At 41.6% G+C, this 19,240-nt stretch overlaps 1 protein-coding gene across 2 annotated transcripts in view; it reads left to right on the forward strand.

The window, feature by feature from the left end:
- Positions 1 to 501: 501 nt before the first annotated feature.
- APBB1IP (amyloid beta precursor protein binding family B member 1 interacting protein) overlaps positions 502 to 19,240 on the forward strand; it is a 69,681-nt gene continuing 50,942 nt past the window's right edge. Inside the window, exons 1-2 of one of the 2 annotated variants that reach the window (XM_075746383.1) lie at positions 502 to 905; positions 17,871 to 17,942. In XM_075746383.1, coding sequence (XP_075602498.1) covers positions 17,871 to 17,942 — 72 coding nt within the window. In that variant the 5' untranslated portion in view covers positions 502 to 905. The remainder of the gene's footprint in view (positions 906 to 17,870; positions 17,943 to 19,240) is intronic. The other variant, XM_075746382.1, reaches the window with a different exon arrangement.

Below are 19,240 nucleotides of genomic sequence, written 5' to 3' on the forward strand. Positions count from 1 at the left end.
TTGCCATTTTAACTTCAGGTGGAAACCCCTGAAATTTTTTTTTTCTTTTTATGAATTTAACATGTTATAAAATTATTTCTACTCAGTGAATAAAATCTACGTACATGTCAAAGCAGCACTTTGCAATGCTACGAAATGATGTAAAAATGCCATAAAAGCAATTTGCTGCCTTGCAGCAGCATTATTTAAAAGAGATGCAGAGTCACTGAATGGAGTAGGGAAAATAAACACATTTCTGTCTGAAAACTTCAGAACATCTGACAGCCAAAAGCCAAAAGCCACCTGGCGCAGCTGAGGTGACCGAGGAGTGGTGGACACAGACTGGGCTGCCCAGGCCTGCCCGGGGCTTCCCCCGTGGGGCTACTGCCTCCGCGGTGCTCACAGCGCGTCCCCCTGAGCCTCCAGCCTCTCACGTCTTCACAGGTTGAATCTTAGGCTCCATTTTTGGACAGCCCGGGTGCCCCTAAGGCTCCAGGGAGGAGGAGGCCTCTCCACAGCACGGAGAGGACGCGGTCGCCCCGGCTCTCCCACAGCCCTCGGGTCGGCCTCGAACGGCGTGTCACCCTGAGGGGAAGCGGTCGCAGGGAGCGGGCCTGGCTTCTCCTGCCCCCGCAGAGGGGCTCTCACGACTCGGAGGAGCGGGTCGCCTGCCTGGACTCTGCGGGACGGCTACCCCCGGACCCACGGCGGAGGGCGGCGCTGCGTGCACCGGGGCGGCTCCCGCGGAGGTGGCCGCTCCGGGGCGCCCGGCAACCCGCGGGGCGGCCTCACTTCCTCACAGGCGGAGAGCGGGCGAGCTCCCGCTGTGCAGGGGTGCCGCAGAGCCACCCCGCGCCTCCTGCACGCAGCCCCTCCTGCACGCAGTGCCTCCGGGAGCCGCCGGCCCCTGCCGCCCGCCCGCCAAGGTAAGCCGGGCAGGGAGGGAGTAGCCGGGGACCCAAGAGCGCCCAGCGCCCAGCCGGGACGGTGGCGAGAGGGCTGAGGTGCGGCTGTCGCGGGAAGCGTGAGGCGCCCGGCCGTGGCGTGGCGGGGTGCGCGGGTTGCCCTGCTCGCTGCAGTGAGAAATTATGCCGGCAAGCACCCGTGCTCAGGGTGAGGAGCTGCGGCAAACTCCGCTCCGGACACGGCTCGTGGTGCCCCTGGAGGGCGGCAGCCTTGGGTGAGCAGCGCGGGTGCCCGCTGAGGGGAGCCCGCCAGCCCCCGCCGCGTCGCCCGGGAAACCTGTGGCGAGAGCCGCCTCTCGCACACGGGCCTTCCCCCTTGGGCCAGGCAGCCTTCCGATGGCAAACGTGGCCTCGGTGGGCTGAAATGGGATAATGGGGATATAGTGCTGCGGTGCTGGGTACCGGTGATGGTTGTTCTCTTCGGTGGGTTAACTTGAGTCAGACCTTCACTAGATCCGGACCCTGAGGAGCCGAGTAGGAGATCGATCATTTTCAAGGCAGGATTGCAAAAGCTTTCCTGCAGCCTCGTGGGATTCCAGGGGATGGACAGTGCCTTGTTTTAGGTGTCTGTGTTGGGGAAGTGAAGGCAGGCAGGAGAAACTGCAGTCCAAGCTGCCTGGCACAGTCAAAAAAATACACCATGTGAATGTGCTAATCTATCTACCTTAAACTAAGCATGTAAGAAGGGCAAAATAGCCAGTACAGACTGTTAAGGAACACAATTTACATCTTTGTGCTGGTTGTGTATTTGGCCACATGGTTTAGGGAGGAAATAGATCTGTCTCCTGACTTTGAGAAGGCCCATCCTGCATGATACCCTCATCTGAATACCATGGACAAGTAACAGAAATACAGTCCCCACAAGCTTGGGGTGGTTTTTCAATCCCTTGTGCACCAAAAGAGAAGTTACTAAATCCATTCATTGTCACTATGAAGATGTATCCAGTAGAGTCTTTTAGGCAGCATATCATCCAGCCTGTCTTCTTGACTCTGCTCCTCAAAACTTCTGTTTGCAGGATTTTGGCAGTCATTTTTCCTCTTTGGTTCTAGTTCCCCTTTGTGAATTACATGACATGGATGTTTTGTCATCTGTTCCTGACTTGCTTCTAAAAAATACTAATTTCATGTATGAGTCTGTTGATGTCACTGTTAATTAATTTACACCCTGCTGCTGTGGATCAGTGGTGTAAACATAGTGCTTCCAGGACTCAATTTAGTACATCTGTTTCATTAGAGACAATCATGTAAGCCCCAGAGCTTCAGAGGGCTATACTTGATGACCTGCTTCACCTGTGTAGGCTTCTATTAATTTGTTTTCACTAACTTTACAAAGTTTTTTCTAGAAACTTTGTAAAGAATGTGGATTTAGGTTAAAACTTCATCTTTACAACAGAGTGTTTAACTTTTTATTGAACCTGTTCAGTTCTGGTTTTCCCTCTGGGCTAAGGAGACTATTACATTTAATTGTACTTCATGCTTTGTGCAAGCATTGCTTAAAAATTGAGATAATTTGGTTTGAAATATGGATTACAAGTATCTTTCTCAGGTTTAATCAACAGAGCGTTACAGATAGCTGAGTGATCCTTGTTTTATATTCTCAGAGAATTCTGATCCATCTGGGAGCACACGTAACAGGAAAAATGTACTGTCTCTGAAAGGGTGGTTTTAATCATTCCTTGTGTCTTCTCTTTCTTCTTTAAATACCTCCTGTGGATACTACAGACTCTTCTAGTGTTTGGAGGCAAATATGGCTGAAGGCTCAAAGTAATTATTGAGTAAATTGTGTTTTGATTGTTCATGCTGGAATTTGTGATTATTTGATGTGCTGTATCTTCAAGCAGGGTATGATGCCTTTGAAGTGCTGGTTTATTTTGTTATCAAATGCATTTATTCCAGCTTAGTTTGATTTTTACAGATCAAAAGTCTGATTCTCACTATACTTAAGCGGTGTCTACTAGATTACTCATGCACCTGTGAATCAGGCTGTAAACTTGATCTTTTTTACATTTTATAAAGCTTTAGAGACTAACACATTTGGGAGGGTGACAATTTGCACAGAGGGAGCATCAGTATGAACAGAGGGGGCCTGCTGGATGTTGGAACAGCATAACACAGTACTGTGACCCAAGATTTCTTAGGTAGTAAAGAATTTACCCAGCCCACTAAGATTTTGCTTTTGCTATGTTACACATTTCCCGTTAGCAGAAAAGGAACTGATGAGTTACAGCAATGAGAGGAACAAGAGACAGAAAACTTTCCTTCTCTTGCTCTGCAGTATGTGGTTAAGGGAGAGGTAGGACTTGGGTATCCTCTGGATGGAGGGATCAGCTACTGCATCTCTCTGGCCCTACAAAATATCTAAGAAAACTACCAGACTGGAGTACTGCTGGAGCTGAGAGGAGAGGTTGCCTTGTTCAAGAGAGCACCTGTCTGTTTGCAGATTCACAAACATCTGTCCTTTGAGGAGAAGATCTGGGAATGTGGATTTTCTTGAAAGGGTGGTTATATTTCAGAAGTGACTTTATAGGAATGTAGCCAAATGTGGTTTTTCTTGCATATTATTCAGATATCAAGGCCTGTATCCTTTCCTGCTCTCTGCAAACTACACGTGTTTTTCTTTCCCACAGACCTTTTTTTTTTTCATCTTTCATTTCAGTATGTCTTGACATCTTTTGTTGTAGGCCCAGCTGACCTGTTGTGATGATGACTTCGTGCGATCAGGTGCTGATCTGGGGTGAAAGTGAAAATAAGACCTTATTTGCCTGCAGCAATATAGAAGCTTTAGCATGTTTCTTTTTGAAGGTCTCTTGTGACAGTGGTAACTTGCATCCATGCAGACCTTCCAAAGCACTTCCTGCACTTTATAGGCAGGATCCTCCTCACCCAACTTTAGACATTAGCACTAGTTAGTCACCTGAGGTTCTGAGTCACCTTTACAGTAAATGGAGGGAGATAGATACTGCTAAAACTTGGTTCAGCTGCCCAGTTTTAGACAGCTACCATGAATCATGCTCTAGAAAATTGCCTTTCTTTCCCTTCATTGACTAAAAAGAGCCTGAGACGACCAGGTCAGATGCAGATGTCATAGAAACTCCACCGTATGTCTTTTCATGATTAGGAGTGATTCATGCAGGCATTTTAGGCAGCTTTCCTTATCAATCAGCCTGTTGATTCATGGCTACCTTAAATATTAACAGTATAGCTGCCAGTGTAGAAAGTAGTATGTTGCATTGTGAAAGAAAGAAGACATTTAAATTTTTAAAACAGTCTCAATGAGCATACGTGAACATGTGTTCCTCACCACCCCTCAATATTAATTTATAGCATTGTTCCTGGACTGTGAATGAAAAGGAAACACAAATTACTTTGATCTCATGATTATAATATGGGAATTCACAAGCTAGTTTGATAATGACTGTTTAAAAATTTAAATCCATTATTAGTTTCAAAGCCTTTCTTCCAGTAAAGTGACCTTTTAGATCTGTGGCTAGCTAATTGCTCTCAGAATTTTTGCTACCACAAGCTATGTCAGCCTACACAAAGCCTTGTTTCTTATTGTTGATCACTGATCCAGCATGCCATGAGTTTAGACTCAAATAAATTAGGGCTGCGGTTATGTCATGGTTTAACCCCAGTGGGTAACTAAGCACCATGCTGCTGCTTGCTTGCCCCTTTCCCCCCCTCCAAGGGGATGAGGAGAAGAATGGAAAAAAAATCTTGTGGGTTGAGATAAAGACAGTTTAATAGGATAACAAAGGAAGAGAACACCACCAACAACAATAATACTACTACAGGTGATGCACAAATGCAGTTGCTCACCACGTGCAGGAAAAAACCCAACCCAATGCCCAGTCTGTTTCTGAGCAGTGTATCTGCCTCCAGGCTAGCTTCCCAAGTTATATCTGGAGCATTATGCTATATGGTATGGAATATCCCTTTGGCCAGTTTGGGTCAGCTCTTCTGGCTGTGCTCTCCCAGCTTCTTGTGCACCTGGCAGGGCATGAGATGCTGAAAAGTCCTTGACTCAATGTAGACACTGTAACTACCTAGCAACAACTAAAACATCTGTGTGTTATCAACATTATTCTCATATTAAATCCAAAACACAGCACTATACCAGCTACTAGAAAGAAAATAACTCTATCAGCCAAAACCAGGACAAGTTATTAGGATTATTTTGGGGCTTAGGTGCATTATGAATCCTAGAAGAAAAAAAAAAGGTTCAGTATATATGAACACTCTGTTTAGAAATGCATACAGAGACATTTCTCATAGAAGTTTTGCACTGGATGCATCTCCTCAGTCCATTTCCATTTTTACTTTCACTCTGCTTGTAATCTAAAGCAGTGGATGTAAACATGTGACATGTAACACTAATACTAAAGGATGAAACTTCCTGTGTATCTGCTATCAGTGATGGGCAGACCCTACATGGCTGATATCACTAACAACATAAAGTTCTCATTTGCCCTCAGACAATCCAACTGATATAATAAAAGTTTTGTTAAAAAGTTTGTCATTGTACCTACACCTATCAGGGAGAGCGGGGATGTACAGGGAGGAAATCTGCTTCTAGCAGCATTGCTAGTCCATCAAGCATAGAGAGAACAGCTAGGAGCCAAAATCATGGGGGCATTCACCAGATGCTTTTCCTGATAAAAATTGCAAATGACCTTCTGAGTCCCCAGTTTTAGGCAAAATAATGTGCCTGCCTAGAATGCAACTCACCAAGAGAGTGGGCAAACTCTACAGAATTGCCACTTACCTGCTGGCATCAGGTCCATATAGGCAGCAAATGAAAAACTTGCTCCTCAGTGGCCTTAGTTGATCCATTTTGGTATTCTCATTGTATCTTCAGGTAGCCCAGACTGCAGACACATGATTACTTTTCTTCTGCTTCAGAGCAAGATTTTAATGTACTTTTGAACATTTTCTAGTACTTTCTGACAGTACTAGAAGCCCCCATTCTCTTACTTGCTATGGGAATTTCATTGAAGCACAGAAATAAGAAGGATGTATCAGCCCAAAAAGCATTTTTGAAAGTTGACATGTTTTTTTGTCTCTGATTGCAAATTTTAAAAAATAATCATTTAAATAACAATCAAGTCTACATTGCTGTTCTCTCTGCTTTTTAGTGAAATCTTGTATTTGGAAGATCTGCTGTGCATGTGGCTTGGAGATAACCTAAGTTGCTGAGATAACCCTGAGCAAGGGAGATTGCATGCTAAAAACATGCACACAGATAACATTCCCAAATACTTGTGGTTACAGCTTAGTTTTGGACTTTGGTGACCACATCTTCATGACTGAGGGGAAGCTGACAGACCTAATGTTTGGGAGAGCAAGTACAAATGAGCCAGTGTTTTTGGGTGCCAGTCCTAGGAAGGGATTCAGCATAAACTTAACTGCAGTTTTGTCCCATGGGGGCCATGTTCTTCTGTGAAATTCAGCAAAGCCTTTCGTATCTGTCACTAGATTGACCTCCTTTGTCTCCCCTGTGTCACGAGACAGTTGCTATCTCTGACCAGATCAGTTGTTCCATCCCCCACCACTTGATTAGGAAAAAGGGAGGCAGTGACATTTCCTTCTCATGGAAAACCTTACAGAAATGGAAGAATTACACTGGAAATATCACAAGGTTCTTTTGCTGCGTTTTCTTCCCATAACTGTTTCCTTTGCGTGGTTCAGGGCTTGCTGGGCAGCCATACATACCACTATAACATCCCACCTGTGGTGACTCCATGCTTCCACTTTCGTTATGGATCTTTGTCTGAAACCCACTGCTTATTTGTGATCACTGTTTGTTATATAGACTGAAAGAAGCAACTTTTTTAGGTGGAAAGTTAATAATGGGCCTTGAAATTGTACCTCACTCTTCAGTCAGTAGTAAAGCTGAGTAAAAGGTTTAGATAAAAATCTTCATTTATTTTTTCTATGACTCACTGTGGTACTGAGTGCTGTACTTTGGTGAAATACCTATACATTCATATTAAAGCATTACTTGCTTAATTTGATTTTAATACATGAACTGTGTATGAAACAGATGGATTCAATAAAATTTTTACAGATTTGTTTTCACCCTTTCGCTTCACTCTTATCTGTTAGAGCATTTTATCCTAGTGTCTTTTGCTCTTTCAGTCTTCCTTTCCCGTACCATGTGTGCCCTCCCTTAAACATTTCTGGCAGCAATAAGGACATGTGATTATAAGAGGTAGGATGGTGACTTAGAGCTTTAGCCAATGACTAGGGCCCAGGAATAAATTTTTTGTCTGGGTAGACAGTTCTGTCATGGATCCTTACAGCATATCTTGCACTTACCTCTAATGGCTCACAGTGAGAGGGAGTGAATGTTGGAAAAGATGAGCTATTCATTGTTCAACATAGCAGTTCCTGCACTTATATTTTGTACTGTAACTTTTCATTCCTTTTTTTCCTCCTCTTAAGTTTGTGCTATTATTTTTATTATTCCACACTTAACATCTCTTGATTCTGTAGGGTATTGGGTAGGGGAAGGATTTTCCCCCATTGTGGATCCCTGTATGCCTTCCTCTCTCATCTCTGGGCTTCCTTGTCTACCATTTTCTGCTTGTTAGGCAATCTGTTCATGTGGGATCAGCCTACCTTTTGGGTTGTGAAGCTAAATATCAAAATCTTCATTTAGCAGAGCGCCACAAGACACACTTCGCATAGCTCAGTGACCTGAGGATAAGAGAATTCTGGGAATAGTTCAAAAGTAGCAAATGGGAAGGAAATCCTTATAGCCCACCTGCTCCATTGCAGGGTGGAGTTAGGCTGAGCATTCTGCTGGATCAAAAAATTTTTAATAATTGCAATATTCTCATTTGCTGGCAATTTTTTTAAAGTTCAAGACAGTCTCTTGTTGTCATGTAAGTTCCATACAGCAATGTTGGGTAACTGGAAAAAACAGGAAGGAAAACATTGCACTAACATCAGCAAGCTACAGATTATGGGAAGGAATGTAGAAACAGAACAAATTTGTGCTACTCAGACTTACATTACTCTTTTACTGTTCTGCTGTAACATCAAAGCAGGGAATGGGAGGAACCTAGAACTGACATTCATATCTTCTGGTAACTTGTATGTCTGCAGTTGTTTATACCTGGTAGAGGTATAACAGCTCTACCTGGGTAGAGCTGTCTTATCAAGACAAGACGGATGAGCCTAGATCAGCTGGTGGTTCATGAGTGGAATCCAGCTCAGGGAACACACTTCCATCCAGCTTTCTGCCTTTCCCAGTAGAAGTTGGGGGAATGGATTACTGTGTGCCAGTAATCTGGTACTGAATATGGAATTGTTTCTTCTACCAATCTGTGTGAAGACATAGGACTAGAAATATGTCTCCTCCTACCATTTAATTCTACACAGAGAGTTTGTGCTGCCTGCATTGCTCATGGGGAGAAAGTCCCCAAACTGGACCATTCTGTGGTAAATAATTCTGTGACAAAGGAAAAAAGAAGATGACCAAGTCTGTAGCTGTACAGTGTTTCTGTAATGTTCTTAGACCCACAGGCCAGACTGAAGCACATTGTCTGCTGTGAGGATACTATATGAAGATGTACAGAAGTGGCACTGCTTTCCTGCTCCATAAAAGCAGTCCCCCTTGGGAGGTGACAGGAGGCCACAAAGTGGAGTTCTAGTACATAGAAATTGCTCCTTGGCTTTCTCCCTGAGTTTGTGCTTTACGCTCTTTTTTCCCCTTGCATGAAGTGCTTTAAACTCATGGTCCCCAGGTGCTCGAGTACATTTGGGTTACATTTTCTGGAGCCCAGGATCTAGACTCGGTGTCTGTGCCTGAGAGTGATTCTGGAGAGGAGCTTGGTGAATGAGCTGTCTTGCACCCAGCCTGCATGCCATATCCCTCTACACTCCTTTTCCGTAGCCATAGCATGCACTGCCTGTCACGGGTTAAGCGTTCTTCCTGTCCTCTTTCATCTTAGCATGAGAGCCCTTTGCTAACTCCCTCCTCTGTCCTTGAGTAACTTGCTCCTGACATACGGTGGATAAGCTTTTAGGTAGTATTTGTTCCTCTCAGCCTCTCTTAACTGACCATTCAGTAATCTTACCATCCCACCTTACCCTAAGAACAGGACCCACAGCTGCTTCTCTCAAACACCACTCTCAGCAAGTGGGATAAAGAATAGAGTATGTGTTTGGGGCAGTGCATGGGGGAGAGGCAGGGGAGCACAGAGGTGATGGATGCTGAGGCAGTGTCATCTGAAGGACAGCCTCAGACTCAGTGTCCTGTAGTGCTTTACAAACACACCAAAACTTTCTCTCTCGCCAATGGAAAATGAAGTAGTCAAATATATATCACTGAAAAAGATAGCGGTGTACTTGTGCTTGGTTGGTGTACTCATACATAGGAGTTGCTGTGGTGTTTAAATTATCATTATCATCTTGGCAAAACAAGGGTAAAATACAACTGCTGTCATTAAAGTGCAGCAGTGTAGCTTTCAGGTCTATGAAATCTGGGTCTTTTGGACTGATAAAGACTTCCTCCAAATTCAGTCCTAACTGCAGGCTTGTTCCTGTAATACAAGTGAGTTAACTCTGTATTTCCAAAACACGAAAAAAGGGAACAAGCTTTCAAGAGGTTTAATTGCATATATAAATGTCATCATTACAATTTCTGTGAAACAGAAGTAGGATCTGTGAGTTTGGGGTGCTCTTATCTAAAGATGCTTGTGCTTACATCTGGATGGATGATTGTGGAGTTAGTAATAAGCTTAAATATCAAGTGTGCCTTTAGTCTTGCTAGAGTCATTATGAGCGATGTGATACAAGATAACAGGGCAACTGGAGTCCAAATCAGTTCCACAGTGTGTGTAAAAATGTGTCTGGAACAATCAATAGAAAATTCTGTGAAGTGTTTTTTGTGGCATGGTCACCTGAAGGTGCTCTAGTGCCCCAGGTTAACATTAGAAAAGGATTCTCTTACATTATTTGCAATTATATCGGTCTTCCTGCAGCCTCTAGTGTTTCAGTGTGTCACTGTCATTCCATCATGAGTGGAGTTATGACATGTCACACCCATCCCTGAGATAAATATACAATGTAATTTCAGCTGCAGATAAATCTACAATCATTAGCACACAGTTTCCCAGAAGAATAGGTGATATGAGTAAGAAACTGCTTTCAGCATTATCTATGTGTGCAAGCTTTTTCTTGGAAAATGCCATGCTTATGAATGTTAGGAAAGTGCAGTGCTGGAAGCAGTCTAATTGCTTTTGATTCATCCTTTTCAAAATAGGAGTTAGTATTAAAACAGGAGAGAGTTACGATACAGGGTCATCTTATGTAGGTAAGAAAGAGAAAAGTTTGGAATATGCCAACTGCCAAATCTGATTGTGATTTTGAAAGCTTGGGGACAGCTGTCATCTCTCCTTTATCACTCCAAACCTTCAATTTCCTGTCTTAGAAGCTACTAGAATTAGTAACTAATTGGATTATTCTTCTAGGCTGAATTCTGCAGAGATAGATGTTCTCATATTCTACTTCATAAAAATTGACCTAAATGTCTGTTAGGGACTTTTTACTAGACTTGATGCAATAGCTGGTTAAGGAACTTCCATCCTGCCTCACTTAAAAGAGACATTTGAGTAGTCAGAGTTTTTCTTGACACCTAACTGTAAAATCATTGTAAGAAACCTAGTTAGATCCATTTCAGACCTGCCATCAATTTGGCCAGTAAGTTGTCTCCAAGAGTGTCTAGCATCACATGCTTCAGGAGGTACAAGAAGCCCCGTGCTGGAAGGTATGGTGTAACTGGTCTATCATGAAAGCTTTGCTCTGGTTCCAAATTGGTGGAGCCTTTGTTTTAGATCTTGAAACATGAGGTTCATTGTCCTTGCCTGAAACTCTCTGAAATACCAATGCTTCTAGCTACAGCTGCTTGTAGAGAAAAGCAACTTCTCAGCTTGCTAACTCACCATCTTGGATGATGAATTTCACAATTACACTGTGCACGTTTTCGTGGAACAGTTGTGCAGACTTTCAGTTTCATTTAGTATCCCATTGATTTTGTGTTGTAAGACAGGATGGAATGATGCCTCAGTCACTTTCCTTTAGGTTTTGATGCATTTTTTTATCATAGTACTTTCATATCTGTTTCCTGTGACAATCAGTTACTCTCTTTCCAGCTTTGTTCTTTATGGTGGGGCTTCTGTCACTTTCATCTCTCTTCCCTAACTCTCCTCTTTTTCTGTTTGATATGGGGTGATCTACTTTGCATAGTCTGCTGTAGGTAAGGGTGGATCTCTGATTTGAGTGATTTAATCATTGGGCTACTGGTGGGCCTCTCTAAAATGTTAAAAGATTTCTTCATTCCACTCCGGAAAGTATTTAAGCTTTAAGTGTTAGCAGGAAATTACAATGCTGGCAGTAGTTATCTGGATAGTCAAACAGCTTGTGTTCATTTTGGTGGGCTTGGTACTCCGACACTTACACACTGTAGTGCAGGGACTAGGAGGTGAAGGTATGCTTTTGGTCTTTCTGTGTGACTTGTAAAAACATACTTCATGTATTTTTATCCTTGCTATTTGCATATGTAACAGTTTGAGAATAATAACAATGCTTTGAATTTCATGAATGTGTCCTTAACTCTTCACCAGATCACCAAGTGGACTGGTTCCTAATACTGTTCATAGCATGAATCCACTCTCTGTCTTTGTTCTACTGATACCATGCCATTCCTCATTCCTTTTTTGTTTGTAGCCCTTAGGTTGATTAAACTGCATCAATTCAACTGAGGCTGAGTTGCAGAGATGGTACTCTGTGTAGTATCATTGGTGTTTCCTGTTCGGCATTACACAAGGGCTTTGAGCTTGTTTTCAGATTGCAAGTGCGGAAGTCTTGTTACCATGTGACCTAGACCACTCTTCCTGTTTGAAAGGGACTGGCTGTCAGTAATTCTAAGAGCTATCAGATACTAACAGTTCAAATTCTACTTTAGTATAGTACCGTGACTAGTTTTTTTGAGCTACACCATATGATGACCCTCTCAGCTTTCATGATAGTTTTTAAGAGTTTCTTTTTTAAGCAGGGTGAATTTTGTGCCATTGTTTTACTACTCGTTCTGTTAGCTTCCTGACAGATGATAATGATTCTATCAAACAATTCCATTTCCCATGTGTTGTTCATAGGCATAGTGCTGTTGTCTTATGTAAGTGTGCAAATCACAGAACTTTCTTCATTCTTAATAAAGTTGTTTTATTATTCTCTCTAGTATCTTAACAAATCAAAATGTATCCAACCATGCAGAAATCATATCCTGATTTTAATTACAGAGTTCATATTATAGACCAGGAAAGGCAGTTTCTGCTCCACCTGTCAGTGCATGACACTAAATAACATAGGTGAGGTTCTACTTAACTCAGGTAAGATTGTGCTCCTTGAGACCGAGTGCAAGGACTGCTTCTCCATTCTTGCATCTGAGCAAGAAATTTCTCAGGCAGTGTTTTTCTTTGGTGCCCTTGAGTACTGAACCATCCCCATGGGAAAACAGTGTTGTTCAGTGTCAGCAAAGTACCTTGCTCTTGCAAGCACAAGTTGGACCAAGGGGTGTTTCCCATACATCTCTGTGGGCTAGTTTTCTTTCTGCGCATCTGCCAAATTTCTCTGGTGTTAGAGGTGAGATAACTTAATTCCAACTTCCTAGCCCATAGCTAAAAAATATAGACATTTATATCTCAATTTCAAAATAAGGCTATATATGGAGTAGATATTTAGGAGAGGGAAGAAGTTTTGTGTCAGTCTGTTGCCAAGTTTAGAAATACAGCGCATAGGCATTTTGCATTGTCGTCCAGGGCAGCAGGGCAGGTTCTTGTGGAAAGGAAATGGTTGGAGGCCCCCGCACGGGGCACCTGAATGGATGCAAGTAGGTCTTTGGAAATGGCAACAAAGCGTGTGACAGAGAAGACAGACACTACAAAAGAGAGACAGGTAAGGAGAAGTAGGAACAAACACGCAGAAACCATATTTTTTCATTTGGTGAGCTAAAGTACAAAACGTACAGTAAAATACTAGAGTTTTGTTATTCGTGTCTCTTAATTTAGATTCAAATTATTATCAGCAAATAGGCTGCTAGATCTGCAATTGGGAAGGTAAAATATAATAGGTCCAGCAGGTCTGGGGGGGCTTCTGGTAAATGGTGGAGTGAATAAATGTATTGATGAGTCAAAATACAATGATTTTATATTTATATATTATATAAACCTGTGAGAGTTTAATATGCATAAACTAAGTAGTGAGACGTGGTGTTTGGAATAGCAAGCTGAAGAGAAAATGCCCCAACCCCTTAGATATACAGTATGAGAAATGTGAGAGTATTAGGAAAAAAAAAAAAAGTTTTTCATGAGAGCTCAGTGAAGATTCAAGAATGTGAAATTTGGGGGAAATAAAAGACAAGGAATACCTTTGCGTGTATGCTTTGTGTTACTTCAAAAAGTGGTCTAGAGGACGTCAATTTGACAATCAGTCACTTTAAAAATAGGTTAGGTTTCACATGTTCGCCTTACTACAAGCCCCTCCTTACCGTGTTTATTCTTGACAACCGCAATTTCCTCTTTTTATTTAATTCTGATTTTTTCTTTGCTTAAAATCTTAACACATGACATGGGAAACTTATTGTAAAAATACTGTCTTTTTTTCCATTCAGTTTATTGTAGTTGACAGTGATTTTAAGAGTTACTAGTATTAGTACTATATACAGAAAAACATGACAGAAAAGTTACTGTTTAGTGGATATAGAGAAGGACTGAGTATGAAACTCAATATTCTTTGGGGACTTTGGTAAATCTTTTCCCCTTTTTTGTTAATAATAGCTTATGCACCTGCAGGTTTCACTTTCAGTTTGCAGTTTGAATAAGTTCAAAGCTCTTTATAAAAGTCAAAAGAATTTGCTGGTCCAAAATGCAGCAACATCTTCCTTGAATGGGATAGTTCCCAAATCCGCGTATTATTTTGTCTGTTTGTTCCTACTGTGGCAATCAAATAAAAGAAATGGAATTGATTGTGGAGAGGAGTCAAAGAGGAGAGTGAGTGGATGGACACTCTTTTGCAGTTCCACATTTTGGGGACTCATTTTACTATCTGTTGTTTTTCTAGCTCTTGACAAAATCACTGATGAATTTGGAAAGTTCTCATATCAGTTTAAGAGATAATTCAGTGTGTTTTAACATAAAAATATTTTCAGGATATATGGCGATTATGAAGTTAATTTTGTCTTCCTAAACCCAATCAATAAAAATTAAAGAGGAAAAAAAAGAAGATACCAGTAGGGGCAATGGCTTGGTGACAACATGGCTTTATCAGTCTGGTGATCATGATGGATGTCTGTTCATTGAAAGTGACACTTGAAGGGGACACTGATATATTTCCTTCTCAAAATCAAATTCAGGCCTTCTTCCTTCCCCCATGTGCTTAAGGTCAAAAAACCACTAGTATTAAAAGTAATTTATTTGAATTGATAAATGTGAGTAACTCAGCTCCAATTTACAGTGGAAATTCTTACAGAGTTCTTTGCACATTGCTTTTTCATAGGATTACATTATTTTCCTTATGAATAGAATGTGTCTGAAGATTCAGAAAATCATATAATTGCAAAGAAAGAATCTCTAAATTTACTGGAACCTGTAAAAATGCTATAATTTGGTGAAAGTGTTGAATAATCCAATATTCAGTTTTCTTGCATTTGATTTTTTGTTTTTTGTTTGGTTTTTTTTGGTTAACTACTGAAGAGGGTTCTTTGGTTTTTTTTCCTTTTTAGACAGTTCTTACTCCTCCTCTTGGTAAGATCTCATAATTGTAACCCCAAAGTAATTTTTTGGCCATTTTTATATTTCTATTCTGGAAAAATATAGCAAAGCAAGATTTCAATTTGTCAAAGGAATCAGTATGAAGACTTGTTCCTGAAAGTAGATCTAGCCAGTGCTTAAACACAAAAACATACGAATGGCTTGAGCTGGTAAGATTCCCTCAGCACATATATTGTTCTCCTAAATCATAAAACAGGAAAACATAAAATTATTCAGTATTATTTAAGAACTGATGAGTTACTTGTCAACATGAATTGCAGCTCCATTTTTTGTCACAGAACAAATCTGACTTCACTCTGCCTGATCCACTAAGTGCCATTTTATCTATCCTTTTTATGAAAATTGATTCTCCAAGTGCCAGGTGTGTAGGAAGCTACACAGCTGTTGATTCAAATAAATGAATTAAGACTCAGTAATCATTTACCCAACCAGTATGCTGCTGAATCTACAGAAACGAGTTTTATATAGAAAGCTCTCTATGTTAACTGTGATACATACAGAGTGAGCCATCCAGTGTGGGTTTGTCAGCTGGAAATGAAGCAGATAAGATGACTTGAGCTCTCCATTCGCTCAGTCATTTGTGATGTGTCTTCCCTGTTACATGGGCATAGCTGTGCTGTCTCCACCATTGGGCTAGGGTTACCCTCAGCCCTGCCAACCACATCTTTAGCAGATGGTCTTTAGCTAAAGACAAATGTCTTTAGCATTTCCCAAATCAGTTCCCAAATCTTTAAGTCTTTGATTTCCGGGATCTGAGACTGTTCAAAGTTAAGTTCCTGGTTTCCTGTGCCTTGTTTAGTTACACCAGCTACAAAAAAAGCCTAAAGCAGGTAGAATATCCCCCAAGCTGTGCATGCCTGCTTCTAATGAGTTCTGGTGTCGGGGATAACACACATGGTAAGAGGACAAGTGGAAATTAGGCTGGTCTTGCTTATGTAGATGCCAGAAAGACCAAGTCCAAAGGAGGCAGAGCAGCTCAGATTGCTCCAGTGTTAACTATCATATTGAGGACAACAGATATTCACTTCAGTGGTTCAGTGGTCTTTATCATTTAACTGTGGAATAGTTATGTGACTCAAGATGCTCTATTAAAGGAAAAGCATTAAGATTGAAGAACAGGATACTTGCTGATCTTCTTTTCTTGCAGTCTGTATAGTCGTTAGAGTTGTTCCTGTCCTCAGTTGATTGCTTTCTTGCATCAGGTTGGTCCTCATCCTTTAAGGTGCTGTGTTGGGTTGACCTTCGCTGGCCACCAGGTACCCACCAAGCTGCTCTATCACTCCCCCTCCTCAGCAGAACAGGGGGAGAAAATACAATGGAAAAGCTCATGGGTCAAGATACATACAGAGATTACTTACCAATTACCATCACAGGCAAAATAGGCTTGACATAGGGAAATTAATTTAATTTATTGCCAATTAATAAGACAGTAAAATAATGAGAAATAAAAACAAAAATAAAAACATCTTCACCCCACACTTCCCTTCTTCCCAGGCTCAGCTTCACTCCCAACTCTTCTACCTCTTCCCCCTCAAGTAGCACAGGGGACAAGGAATGGGGGTTGTGGTCAGTTCATAATGCTTCTGCCGCTCCTTCTTCCTCACACTGTTTCCCTGCTCCAGTATGGTGGCCCTCCCATGAGAGACAGTCCTTCATGAACTTCTTCAACGTGGGACCTTCCCACAGGTTGCAGTTCTTCCTCCAGCGTGGGTCCCTTCCACAGGGTGCAGTCCTTCAGGAACAGACTGCTCCAGTGAGGGTCCCCCATGGGGTCACAGGTCCTGCCAGAAAACCTGCTCTACGTGGGCTTCTCTCCATGGGCTGCAGTTCCCACCAGGAGCCTGCTCCAGTGTGGGCACATGATGGGCTGCAGCTTCCTTCAGGGCATGTCCACCTGCTCTGGTGTGGGGTCCTCCATGGACTGGCAGTGTGGATATCTGCCCCAGCATGGTCCTCCATGGGCTGCAGGGGACCCACCTGCATCACCATGGGCTTCACTATGGGCTGCAGGGGAATCTCTGCTCCAGCACCTGGAGCACCTCCTCCCCCTCCTTCTTCACTGACCTGGGTGTCTGCAGAGTTGTTTATGTTTTCTCACTCCTCTCTTACAGCTGCTGTGCAGGTTTTTTTTACCCTTTCTTAAGTATGTTGTTGCAGAGGTGCCACCAGCATCACCAGTACCAAGTCCGTCTTGGAGCCAGCTGGAACTACTTTCTCTGACATGGGGACAGCTCTAGGTGTCTTTTCAGAGAAGCCATTCCTGCAGCCCTCCCCACTACCAAAACCTTGCCACATAAACCCAACACAGGTGCACGCAAGCCCATGTCAGACACCCTTTTACACTACTTCTCCCCCTGCAAAGGAACAAAGTTATGAGAAATAGGAAGAGGATTATTACAGAAGCTGTGTCTCCCCAGTACCTCAGCACCACCAGTATGTGGTGCTGTCCTCACACCCCACTTGCAACAACAGCCACCATTTACTGTCATACAGCATATACCCATTTTCCTTGTCTCAGTGCTCTCCCTTGGATGTCTTGAGGTTAGGTAAGACTGGAGTTCTCTTGGTGCACTAGTATTTGAATGAAAATAAGGAGAGATATTGAGAGAAAAAGTTGTCATGTACCTAATCATAGCCAGGTCCTGCACTAGATGGCATCTAATAAACTCTTGTACTATTCATCTAAGCTAAAGAAAGAAGGTTTTCAAGATGAAGCATTCAGGAATTTCTCAACCTCAAACTTTGTTTCCTTCTCCATCTTTCACTAGCTAGATTTCTTTGATATTTAAGATACAACCATGGTTTATTACCCAGTGACTTCATATGAAATGTAAATAATACAAGGAGTTGGTTGGAACTTCTAATGAGTGTAGAGCCCCTGTGTGTGTGAACATATACAGGACTGAGAGTCTGATCTGTTAGTAGTTATTTCTAAACTATGGGTAGAGGTTTTTGCAAGTCATGAATAGTTGTTTTAAAGTTAATTGGGAAAACAATATAAAAGAATGTTGCATATCCTCTGTTTTTGACCATTGCTGGCTTTGAAATGAACTTGTGATGATTCCTTGCCTGTGGATTTTTTTTCTTTCAGATGGAGCAAACATGTGATGATATAGATGAAATGTTCAGCAATTTACTTGGGGAGATGGACATGCTGGCCCAGGTAAATAATTTTTTCCATCAAGATTAGAAAAATAGTATTATGCGTTAGAGAAAAGAGTCAACTTTTCTACATTTTTCATGTACCTCCACTCTAAATAAATACAGGTACATTATTTTGAAAAACCTTCAACTAAATTTCTTTGCTTGACATTTAAAACAAGAGGCCTGAAGAATAAGGTAATAGCAGTGCAGGCTAGATTGTTAGAGAGTGTGAACTGCTTATGAATGACGCTTTCTCCAAAAAAACAAATAAGCAATTTAAATTCACCTGGACTCGGTCCTGGAAAATTGAAAGATTCTGTCAAAACAGGAAGAGTTCGAGTCAGAGTTTTCAGGTATGAATGCTTTGCATACTTAAGTAAATGGGATGTAACCTGTGTGTCAAATGTAAACTTTGGAAATTAAAGTAACATTTTGAATATATGCATAAGAGTATCTTTAGATATGGCAAAATACTATGTTACAGCTAGGGTTGCATTCAAGATTTTATAGACATTATTGCCAGTGCAATACACTCTTGAGAGGAAACTATAAAACAGCATGAGCCTAATTCTAAACCTATAGTCATGGAATACTTCCTGCTAAACTCGATGAAAGGAGCATTTTTATTTCTAAAAAAACCCCAGAAAGTCCATAAATTTGTTGTATTTTAATAAATACATTAAGCTGTCATCTTGGATTCTGTGTGAGTTTGATTGCTTACAGCCTCTGCTTTGAGGGGTCTCTCCTCTTGGTGAATCCCAGTGCTTGACAAATTAAATACCAATAATTCTGAGCCACAGAATAGGAATTATGCTTAAACTGTGTGAAAGCCAAGATTGCAGATGACGTTCTTAGCTGTCAAATCACAATACTTTGCCCCTTGGTAGCCTTTCTGCTTTTTTAAGGGCTTTTTATAACCATGCATATTATATATATATTTATATAAAGAGGGTTTTTTAGGGTAATTTAATTTCATTATTATGCCTTGAAAATTAACGAAAGACTACCTGTGATAGATTTTACCTCCTCAGATTAGACACAGCACTGTTACGAATGCACTCATCAGTGCAGTACTGGGTGGGGTGGCATGTGTTCTAAGATGGAGACTGACTTCTCCTCTCTAAAGTGTTCACATCACATCTCACCTCAGCATTGTATGGGAGAAGGACACAGCCATGTCTGAAAGCCTGAAGACTTTCAGTTAACAGACATGCATCTGTTAATGCCTTTAGAGTCTTAATTTCCAATATGAGACTGTAGATAGTTTTTCACCCTTTTTCATCAATCTGTTTGTCTGTTCCTAAAGTAAGTGTAACT

Source organism: Balearica regulorum, chromosome 2, assembly GCF_011004875.1.
Source record: "Balearica regulorum gibbericeps isolate bBalReg1 chromosome 2, bBalReg1.pri, whole genome shotgun sequence".
In the NCBI taxonomy this organism is placed as follows: Eukaryota; Metazoa; Chordata; class Aves; order Gruiformes; family Gruidae; genus Balearica; species Balearica regulorum.